General features: G+C 35.9%; 2 protein-coding genes across 2 annotated transcripts; both read left to right on the forward strand.

Moving 5' to 3' along the window:
- Nucleotides 1-5667: 5667 nt before the first annotated feature.
- Nucleotides 5668-6642, forward strand: LOC131639401 (uncharacterized). Its single transcript, XM_058909896.1, has 2 exons — nucleotides 5668-6136; nucleotides 6377-6642. The coding sequence occupies exons 1-2, from the start codon at nucleotides 5668-5670 to the stop codon at nucleotides 6640-6642; spliced, it is 735 nt and encodes a 244-aa protein (XP_058765879.1).
- Nucleotides 6643-6651: 9 nt separating this feature from the next.
- Nucleotides 6652-7320, forward strand: LOC131639402 (uncharacterized). The gene has a single exon (XM_058909897.1). The coding sequence runs from the start codon at nucleotides 6652-6654 to the stop codon at nucleotides 7318-7320; it is 669 nt and encodes a 222-aa protein (XP_058765880.1).
- The last annotated feature ends 4348 nt before the right edge of the window (nucleotides 7321-11668 follow it).

Here is an 11668-nt window from a genome sequence, read left to right on the forward strand (position 1 = left end):
TTTAAAAACATTATTACCCTTCAATATCACAGTAATTGATTTTAAGATATGAAAGAGTTTTTTCATTTTAATATAGTATTAATAATTTTTAAAATTCTAGCATTTAAATAATTTGTCTTTAAATAATTTTATTTGTCTCAATTTTAAATCAATAGTTTTTGTTTTTATTTAGGATAAGGTGTTTAAATCAGTGTTTTAAAAATCGGACCGAACATCAAACTGGTGAGGATATTGGGTCACTAGTTTATTGGTCGAACCACTGGGTCACTGGTCGAACCGCATGACTAAACCGGGTTAAACCGGATAACTCGACTGAATAGATCGACCATTATAACAAAATTATATAGTTGGTTAAAATCTGTCGAACCGGATGATTCAGTCTCTAGAAAATATAACTAACACTTAAATATTTTAAAAATATCATATTATAAATAAATTCACAAATTGATAATTTAAATTCAAATTTTAAACATAGGTATCACACATAATAAAATAATAAAATAGTACAAAATTAAAATGTATAATTGCAAACAAAGTTTAATCAGAATATAATCTAATTGAACAATTTCTAACAAAATAATTTTATTGTCTACTAAATTTAATTTTAAGAAAGGAAAAATTGTTTCAATGTTGGGATCTTCTTCTTCAATATCAAAATCATTAGTAACAAAATCAACCGTATTTCTAATATTTTTTATTTTTTAATTTTATTATTTATTTATATTTTATTTTAATTTTTCATTAAAATAATCAAAACAACGTCGTTTTAATTTTTTAAAATCTAAAAAAATAAAATAAAAATAAAAAATGCAGTTAAACCGCCGGTTTTTACGGTTTACACCGGTTTTGAACGATTCAATAATATTTTCGATTAAACTATTGAACCAGACCGGTTACCTGACTGGTTTCTGGTTCGACCAACCGATCTGATCTGATTTTTAAAACACTGATTTAAACATCAACGATAAAAGTGATATAATAAATCTTTTAGACCTAGTTCAATTTAGAATCCAAAATTTTAAAATTGTATGTGAGTGTTTTTTTAATTATTATCACATTATATATAAACAATAAAATTATAATATAATAGAAAATATTAAAAAGTTTTATTTGTATTTTTTTATTTATATTTTCTTAGAGGCTAAAATTATATACATTTGTTGAGACAAAATATTGTTAAATCAAATGATATCTCCATTAAAATTTGTGGAGTATATTAAAAACAACACAGATTCAATATCACAAAAGACTAAAATAACAAGAATACGTGAACAAATTTTCAACACAAAACCACATCTTTAACAAAAAAATGCAATTAGAAAAATAGGACATAAGAATGAAATTAGAAAAATATCACAATTAATCTCAAAAGACTTGAGAAAGTTTGATTGACTCATATTTGAATGCATTTGTACTCGTCTCACCTCAACTTAAGTGAGGGACCTTAGACTAATCTTAAAATCATTTATCTACTCTTTTGATTGAGAATTTTATTATTTTTAAGTGTAAACACTAAAATTTAAAGACATCAAAGCATTAACTCTTGATGACACATTGCAAGAAATTCAACAAGATCCATACACCACAACATATATGAAATATTGATTGCATTGCGATAGTCACAATGTGCATATAAAATATATAGTGGACGTAAAAAAAATTCAAACAACATACAACTTAATTATTTATTTAAAAAGATTTATATACTGCGATACAAAGGGAATTAAGACAAGCCATATATATATATATATATATATATATATATATATATATATATATATATATATATATATATATGGGGACGACTCAAGTGAAAACACTTGGTTATTATGAGATTTCCGTTCAACAGAGGGCACAAATTAGGAGCTGACGAGGTGATTATTTCTATTTTTTCTCCGTCTTTTCTGATAGAATTAAAGCTTAAGATATTTTCGATTTATTCGGGTGTCATGGAGAGGTGGTGGAGGTGGTGATTCCACCAAGAAAGAATAAGTTTGGAAAGAGGTATGGTTTTGCCCGTTTTATGGATGTGGAGGACGCAAGAATTTTAGCGGTTCGGTTGGATAATATCTTGATTGATGGAAAGGAGATTCACGCTAACATCCCAAGATTTGAGAGGAGGAGAGGTGTTGGGGGTGCTGGTGTTCAGGGGGAAGGGAGGGTCGAAAGTATGGGGTTACATGTTAGAACAAGATTTGTTCTGATCAATATTCTTGTTTTGATGATAACAATATATATGAATTTTGTATAAGACAATGTGGTACTCTAATTCTATGCATTTTCCATTTCAGGAAATATATAAGGAGTATGCACAATTCAGCGCTAAGAAGCACTGACTCAGAAGGTTCAGGATTGCAACATCAGAACATGCTCTTGCAAGACATCAAAAGATGGTCAAGCAGAATCAGAACATGGTCTATGAAGCATCAGAAGAACTTGAGATCAGAAGCAGAAGCACTGAAGTTCTTATGGTATCACGCTAAAGCACTTCAAAGTCAGAAGACAAGAAGATGCTCTGCACCAAGCTGTAACTCTGATTCTGATTATTCAAACGTTGTGTATTCACAAAATCTGAGATCAGAAGTTAGTACTAGATGACAGGCTATGAAGTCTAATCTCTGACTGACAAAAGGAACGTTAGAAGCTACAAAAGACAAAGTCAGTAAAAGCAGAGAAAAGCATGGCTCGAGGTAGTTGTGTCCAGTCACGCAACGCATTAAATGCAGTTCAACGGTCATCTTCTCAAAACGCCTATAAATATGAAGTTCTGATCAGAAGCAATTACGAACAACTCTTGCAAGAATACCAAAACGCTGCTGAAATCAATACTCACGAACTTCATCTTCAACCTCACATTCTTTGTAATATTTAGTGAGTGATAAGCTTAGAACTTAAGAGAAATATCACAGTTGTGATTATAGCTTTTTAAGAAGCATTTGAATACTCTTGTAAACATTTATTTTACATTGATTTGTAAAAGGTTCCTAGAGTGATCAGTGAGATTAGTAGACTCTAGAAGACTTAGCAGTTTCTAAGTGTTGATTTCCTAGAGTGATCAAGGTGTGATCAGTATACTCTAAAAGACTTAGAGTGTTTATAAGTGGACAACCATTGTAATCAAGATTGATTAGTGTATTAAATCCTCAGTTGAGGTAAATCACTCTAAGGGGGTGGACTGGAGTAGTTTCGTTAACAACGAACCAGGATAAAAATATTGTGTTCATTGTTTTTATCTTAAGAGTTTTTAAAGTCACACTTATTCAAACCCCCCTTTCTAAGTGTCTTTCTATCCTTCATTACATACGTTGCAGATTATAAGAGGGCGAGGACAGAGGTGGATGCTAATGTGGGTGTTTGTGAAGGACGTTCCTTTGTGGATGTGGTCTCAAAGGAGAAGAAAGAATCGTTTGCAGGGGGTTTATCGTCTTTTAATTTCGTTTCCGATGAAGACCTTAAGGCCAATCTTCAAAAGGCTTTTGTGGGAGTAGTTTTGTTTCCCGGCTCATCGTACAACATTTAATCTCACTTCGAGGTGAAAGGTGTTTTTTTTGTTAGAGTTACACCTTTGGGTGCTAACTTGTGCTTGTTAGAGGATTTGGAAGATGGTTATATCAGTGATATGATTGAAGAAGGTTCTACTTGGTGGAAACAGTGGTTTAAGGAGATTAGGTCATGGAAAATATCTGATATTGATTAGGAGAGCGTGATGTGGATCCGATTATATGGAGTGCCATGCCACACTTAGTGTTGGGATTTTTTGTGTCTTTGGCCAATTCGTTTGGGTCGTTCATTTGTTTAGATGACAGCACAGCAAACAAAACTTATATGGACATCGCTAGGTTAACGGTAAGGGTATCAACGTCTTTCACTTTGGTTGAAAACTTGAAGGTGGCGTTAAACAGATAGGAGTTTATATTGGTGTGCAGAGAGGATTCTTTTGGTCCTATGCGCATTACAAGAACAAACGCTCTTTTGAAGAATAACCAAACGAATGTTTCTAGTTCGGAGGACTCATGGGGAAATCTTGACAGAGACATGGAAGGGGAGGATTATGGTAAAAGAGACATGGATTTAGCTGAACGGTATTCCACGACGGGTTCAAGTGAAAGGGAGTCTAGGGCCAAGGCTAAGAAGAAGGGTCAAGTCTGTTCCCAACCTTTTCTTCAGACGGATGTCACATCAAGGCAGGCGAGTAGGTTGGAGTCTCATGCTTCCTTTGATGAAGCGGTGGAACATGCTAAGAATATGGAGGATAGTAGAGAAAGAAGCATCAATACAAATCAAACTTTACGTGTCAACAAAGCTTATTATGGTAAAGGCGATGGGTCTACATCAAGTGGTACAAACGTTTTTGCTTCCGTTCCTTCTGGTGGGACCAGATTATTGGGGTTACCAAGTAGAGGTGAGATAGGGAAGAATAAAAAGAAGTTACTTTATTTTTAAAAAATAACTGCTTTTGTAGGGCCAGGGAAGAAGCCCAAGGTTAGGCCTAAAAGGTTGGAGAAAAAAAAGGAGACGCCTTTGTTAAGAGTCAGGGAACTTTCAGAGGGTCTCCTTCTGCTTTATCAAACCCCATCTCTCAATTCTATGTTCCTACATGTTCAACCAGAGGGATAACAAAATTGTATCATGGAGAGCAATCGGAGGAATCAGATCTAATAACAGACATGTTGTTTCTTTATGTCATGGAGGGGGGTATTGTTATGAAAATCAATTGGCAAATTAGGAGTGGTATCTTCGCATCCTGATAGTTTGTTCAAAAAGAAGATTCAGGAATTGGAAGTTTCATCTATGGCATCTAAGGAAGGAGGGGAGGAGCAACCAATATTTTCTCAATGATTATTGGCTCTTTCAACATTAGGGGGTTGTAGTTTTATCAAGAGAATGCGCATCCATCAGATAATTAGCAAAGGGAAGGTGGACATTTTCTTGCTACAGGAAACAAAAATGAAATCGTGTCCAATTTCATCTGCTAGAAGTTTTTGGAGAGAAGAGGGGGTTGATTTTTCTGTTTCCGATTCATAGGGATTGTCAGGAGGTTTCATTATTCTGTGGAATTATAGAAAATTGGATGTTATTTGCAACTTTAGGGGTGCAGGGTATCTTGGTGTTAAATTCAAGTGGAAGGAAAAAATGTATTACATTTGCAACATGTATTCACCCTGCTCTTTAAATTTGAAAAGAGAATTGTGGATCAGCTCACTGGTTTTGAATGATAGGTTCAAAGATGGAGAGTGGTTGATAAGTGGAGACTTCAATGCGGTAAAAAACGGTGGAGAGAGGAAAGGTAGGTCAGAAGTGGGAAATCATGCGGATTTTGAGGAATTCTCGAGATTCATAAATGATATAGGGTTGGTGGACGTGCATTGCAAAGGCAAGAAATTCAGCTGGTTCAGTAGTGATGGTAGATCGAAAAGCCGTATTGATTGTTTTCTTGTTTCAAACAATATAGTGAGTTGGCGGGGAGTAGTGGGGAAGCATATTGGTTTAAGGGACATATCTGATCATTGTCCCATGTGGCTTGTGGCAGATAAGGAGGATTGGGGACCGAAGCCTTTCAATTTTAATGACGAGTAGTTTCAAAATAAGGAATTCATAGGCTTTATTGAGAAGGAATGAAGGGAGATGGACGTTTTCGGGTGCAGGGATTCTGTCTTGAAGGGAAAAATGAGGCTTCTCAAAATTAGGCTAAGATGGTGGAATTTAAACGTTTTTGGCATCATCGATATGGAATTGGAAGAAAGCGTTAGAGAAATAAATGATATACACAATCTTCCTTCGGATGTTGAAGAGAAGGCGGAAGAAGTGAGAAAGGCAAATCAGAATTTTTGGTTGAATCTTAAAATTAAGGAGAACATGTTAATCCAAAGAGCGAGATTGAAGTGGCTCAATGATGGTGATGTAAACAGTAAGTTCGTTCACGCGATAATGAAGAAAGGTTTAAGGTGCAATTTCATTGGTCCTATTTCAACCTCGAGGGGACTTAGTTCGGTGGACGATGTAAAAGCTGCTGTCTTTGAGCATTTTGAGGATAAATTCAAGGAGACCGAAGGGTATAGGCCTGTTTTGGAAGGGGATGTTTTCAAAATCCTAGATGCGGAAGATAAAAATTATCTTGAATTTCCATTTGAGGAAGGTGAGATTAAATAAGCGATTTGGAGTTGCGATGGATCCAAGTTCCCGGGCCCGGACGGATACTCTATTCTTTTCTTTAAGAAGTGTTGGGAGATTATTAAGAAGGATGCCGTTTCTTATTTTAAGGACTTTCATTTCGAGGTTTTTCTATCTAAATCAATAACTTCGTCTTTCTTGGCTTTGATTCCTAAGTCTAATAACCCATTAGACTTAGATGACTATAGGCCTATATTTTTCGTAGGATGTATTCATAAGATTATTTCTAAAGAGTTGGCGGGAAGGCTCAAAAAAGTAATTGCAAGTGTTATTTCTAAAAGTCTAAGCGCTTTTGTTCCCGGGAGACAATTGTTGGACGGGATTTCAGTGGCTAATGAGATGGTGGATTTTTCTATCAAGGAAAAGAAACCTTGTTTACTTTTCAAGGTAGACTTTGAAAAAACTTACTATAAGGTCAATTGGGCTTTTCTTCGAAGTATGATGAGTAGAATGGGGTTTGGAGAGAACTAGTTAATATTGATGGATGCCTTAGTTTTTACTGGTAGTATGTCGGTGATGGTGAATGGGAGCCCTACTAAAGAGTTCATGGTGGAGAGGGGATTGAGCCAAGGCAATCCAATTTCTCCGTTTCTTTTTGTTATTGTTGCGGAAGGATTGAAGGGATTGGTTAATATAGCGGTGGAAAATAGTGATTTCGAGGGATTTTCTTTTAAAGGAAGGACCTTTATATATGTCCTTCAATTTGCAGATGATACAATTTTGGTTGGAAACGGTAGTTGGTCTCATCTTTGGGCCATCAAATCGGTTTTGAGAGCGTTTGAATTGATTTCGGGGTTAGGCATAAACTTCCACAAAATCAAATTAATTGGAATAAACATTAGCAATAATTTCATGGAGGTGGCTACTAATTTCCTCGGGTGTAGGAGGGAAGGAAAAGAGTTCACGTTCTTAGGAATTCCAATCGGTAGCAATCCTAGAAGAATTTCCCCTTGGGACTCTTTGGTGAGGAAAATTAAGAAAATATTGGCAAGTTGGAAAGGATGGTTTCTTAGTTTTGGAGGAAGACTTACACTTTTAAAGTCGGTCCTTGGTAGCTTAGCGATCTTTATGCTATCTTTTTACAAGGCACATAAGAAAGTCATAAAGGACATTGTTAAAATTCAAAGTAACTTCTTGTGGGGAAGATAAGAAGAAAAAATGTGTATTCATTGGGCGAGGTGGGATACGGTATGTCTTCCGATTGAGAAGGGGGGTTTGGGGGTTAGAAGGATCGAGGATTTTAATTTGGCTTTTTTATGCAAATGGAAGTGGAGAATTCTTAACCATCCTGATACAATGTGGTATGGGGTTTTGAAAGCTAGATACGGTGATGTTAATCTTACCGTGGTTCATGGCGGAGATAAAGGCAAGGGGTCGGTTACCAAGTCGCCTTGGTGGAGCGATATTTTGTCTTTGGAGTTGGTTAGGCCTTTAGGCTTCTTCAGCTCGACTTGTAAATTTACAGTGGGAAATGGTCTTATTCCTTCGTTTTGGCATTCCAATTGGACGCTTCGGGGCATTCTTGAAGACTTCTTTCCACTGTTATATTATGAATCTTATTTACAGGATGTTCCGGTGGCTCTAATGGGAGGTTGGCGTGACGGAACATGGGTGTGGGGGGATTTCGACATTCCCCGAATCCGTCTTTCAGCCCTGTTTCTGCCTCTGATACGCTGCTACTACAACATGGTGCGTCATCAACGATTAATCAGCAAGGAGCTTTGGCCTGGAATGCTTTACCACCAGTTTCGCGGCTGCTACACCATCAGGGTCCTTCGGACAATAGGGATATTGCAGCAGGAATGAGACTGATGTTGCAAGTGTTGGACACTGTTAATCTTGATCCTTCCTGAATTGATGTGGTGCATTGGATGGCTGATTCGGAAGGACTTTTATCGGTTAAAAGCTGTTACCGTTTTATAAACTCAGCACATATTCCTTTTGGTCCCTCTGGTAATTATGATAAGGCGCTTTCATATGTTTGGAAGATGGATGTTCCTAAGAAAATTAAAGCTTTTGGATGGCGGTGTTTTATTAATATTTTACCGACGAGAGGAGCATTATCTTATAGAGGTATTTTACCATACTCTAATTCTTCTTGTGTTTATTGCTGTATGAATGAAGAAACTTCGATCCATAAGCTTTTGCTTTGCCACAATGTGGATTTAGTTTGGAGGGATATAGTCGGGTGGCTCGGTTTTGATAATTATAAAGCGGGGGATTTTAAGGAAAGTTTTTTGAAATGGTGCGATTTCGGAAAGAAAGTTAAAGTTAGAAAGGAAAAGGAGGGAGTGGTGTGGTTGACAGTGTGTTTGTCTTTGTGGACAGTTCGAAACGGTATCATTTTTAGGGAAAATACGTGGAACATTTCCGATATAGTTTGGGGAGTGAAAGCTTTGGTTTGGCGTTGGGCTTTTGTTGGAAAAATTACCCAACCCAATTGTAATTTTTACGAGTTTAGTAGGAATCTTGTATTCTATTTATCGTAAGATGCAATTGGCGTGTAATTTTTCTCTCGAGTTTTTGCTCCTGTTCTTTTGTAACAAGCTTTGAGAACTTGGGTTCTCCTATCAATATAATCCTTGCTTACAAAAAAAAAAGACAAGCCAAGTAAAATTTTTGCATTGTATGTCTTCCAAAGATGAGTTTTTAGTCTCCCATTAGTTGCAACATTCGCTTATTATTGAGCTTGGGTCATATCATCTCTCATCCACTTATAAAACATAGGGAGTGATGCGTCCTTACACATTAATAAGGGTGTTTAAAATCGAATCAGCCCAATAGAAAACCACTAATCGAACCAAACTAAACCTAAACCACAAAAGACTACATTTGGTTCGGATGCGTTTGGGCCATTTTTAGACATAAATATGCGGTTTTGTTCGATTTGCGGTTTGTATTTTACAAACCAAATCAAACCGCATTATGTTACAACTACGTTTCTTCTCATATTCTTTTCCATGTACATGTCGTCTCTTTTTCTCTAGTCTCTCATCTCTCATGTTCTTTCTTTTTTATCTTCTTATTTTTTTATTCGATTGTTCTCTCTTCCAATTACGTTTTTAATGCATATTTTCTTCTCTAATCTCTCTCTCTCTCTCTCTCTCTCTCTCTCTCTCTCCTACTCTTTCTTTTTCATCTTCTCTAATCTTTCATCTCCTCTGTTTTTCTATTTCATTATAATGTTTTTGATATTTTCTTATGCTACTATTTTATATTTTTTATGCTATTTTTCTCTAATCTGATTTCTGTATATTAAATGGAAAGTTGTTGTCCAAATATGATAAATTTTGTTGTTATTTGATAAAACATAAATGACTAAATACAAAGCTATATTGTCATTTGTATGTGAATGTATGGATCAATAATTTTTTTATAAAAAAATCAAACCAACCCAAACTGCATTGGTTTGGTTTGATTTTATTTCTAAAAGCTAACTGAACCACACACTTTTTCTCTTACGAGTCGAATGACTTTTTACGCCAAAATCGCTCAAACCGCACCGCAAACACCCCTACACACTAACAGTATGGAAAATTATTCAAATGGAAAATTTGTGTTCTCCAAGATAATATGGGGAATAACTAATTCTACGCCATACACTCATGAGATAAAAAGTACGATAACCACTCTCTAGGTCATAATACTCAGGTCCGAGAGATTTCTATATATACCTCAACCATAGGGTTAAGACGAGGATGCATTGATCACCTAAAATCCACATATACAAAGCTTCTTACCACTCTCTAAGAGTTTGTTCTAAGTGTTAGAACAAGAATTGTTCTGATCAATATTCTTAGTTTTGACGATAACAATGTATATGAATTTTGTATAAGATAATGTGGTACTCTAATCCTATGCAATTTCCATTTCAGGAAACATATAAAGAGTATGCACAAAATCAGCGCAAGAAGCACTGACTCAGAAGGTTCATGTATGCAACATCAGAACATGCTCTGGCAAGACATCAGAAGATGGTCAAGCAGAATCAGAACATGGTCTACTGAAGCATCAGAAGAACTTGAGATCAGAAGCAGAAGCACTGAAGTTCTCATGGTATCACGCTAGAAGCACTTCAAGGTCAGAACACAAGAAGATGCTCTGCACCAAGCTGTATGACTCTGATATATTCAAACGTTGTATCTACAAAGATCAGATCAGAAGCAAGTACAAGATGGAAGGCTACGCTGACTGACACAAGGAACGTTATAAGCTATTAAAGGCAAAGTCAGTTAAAGCATGAAAAGCAAGGCTCGAGGTAGTTGACAAAAGAGTGAAACATTAAATGCAATGCTGTACGGATCACGCAACGCATTAAATGCTCCCAACGGTCATCTTCTCAAACGCCTATAAATAGAAGTTCTGATGAGAAGCTGAACACAACACTTTGCGCAAATATACAGAAACGCTGTCAAATTCAAAAGCTCTCAAACTTCATCTTCAACCTCATTTCAATACTGTTGTAATATCTTAGTGAGATTAAGCTTAAACTTTAAGAGAAATATCACAGTTGTGATTATAGCTTTTAAGAAGCATTGTATAACTCTTAAAAGAATTTGTTTACATTCATTTGTAAAGAACTAGAGGAGATCAAGTTGTGATCGGATTCTCTAGAAAGTCTTAGAGGGTATCTAAGCATTGTGTTCCTAGAGTGATCAGGTTGTGATCAGAATACTCTAGAAGACTTAGAGGGTATCTAAGTGGAAAAACATTGTAATCTTGTGTGATTAGTGGATTAAATCCTCAGGTGAGGTAAATCACTCTAAGGGGTGGACTGGAGTAGTTTCGTTAACAACGAACCAGGATAAAAATATTGTGTTCATTGTTTTTATCTTAAGAGTTTTTAAAGTCACACTTATTCAAACCCCCCCTTTCTAAGTGTTTTTCTATCCTTCAATTGGCATCAGAGCATCGGTTCTAAGGTGCAAGCACTTAACTGTGTTTAGAAAAGATTCAGGAAGAGAAAAACGCTAAGTCAAGATGGTTGAAACTCCAACACCTACATCTACATCTGGCTCTGCTGAGCAATACAATGGAAATGGTAACAATGGCTACACTAGACCACCAGTATTCGATGGTGAAAACTTTGAATATTGGAAAGATAAACTCGAAAGTTACTTTCTTGGATTAGATGGTGACTTATGGGATCTTCTGGTAGATGGTTACAAACATCCAGTGAAAGCTAGTGGTGTAAAGCTCTCAAGACAAGAAATGAGTGATGATCAAAAGAAGCAATTCAAAAATCATCACAACTGTAGGACTGTTTTGCTGAATGCTATCTCTCATGCTGAATATGAGAAGATATCTAACAGGGAAACTGCCTATGATATATATGAGTCACTGAAAATGACTCATGAAGGAAATGCCCAAGTCAAGGAGACCAAAGCTCTTGCCTTGATCCAGAAATATGAAGCCTTCAAGATGGAGGATGATGAAAACATTGAGAAAATGTTCTCAAGATTTCAAATGCTAACTGCTGGATTAAGAGTTCTTGACA

Source organism: Vicia villosa, unplaced genomic scaffold (genome assembly GCF_029867415.1).
Source record: "Vicia villosa cultivar HV-30 ecotype Madison, WI unplaced genomic scaffold, Vvil1.0 ctg.002616F_1_1, whole genome shotgun sequence".
Classification (NCBI taxonomy): domain Eukaryota; kingdom Viridiplantae; phylum Streptophyta; class Magnoliopsida; order Fabales; family Fabaceae; genus Vicia; species Vicia villosa.

Bases quoted from the DNA above. Each gene is read 5' to 3' on its own strand.
- LOC131639401 (XM_058909896.1), top strand. From the start codon at position 5,668: ATGAGGCTTCTCAAAATTAGGCTAAGATGGTGGAATTTAAACGTTTTT. The intron at 6,137-6,376 runs GTGAGATTAAAT...TATTTTTCGTAG, and splicing joins TGAATTTCCATTTGAGGAAG to GATGTATTCATAAGATTATT.
- LOC131639402 (XM_058909897.1), top strand. From the start codon at position 6,652: ATGGATGCCTTAGTTTTTACTGGTAGTATGTCGGTGATGGTGAATGGG.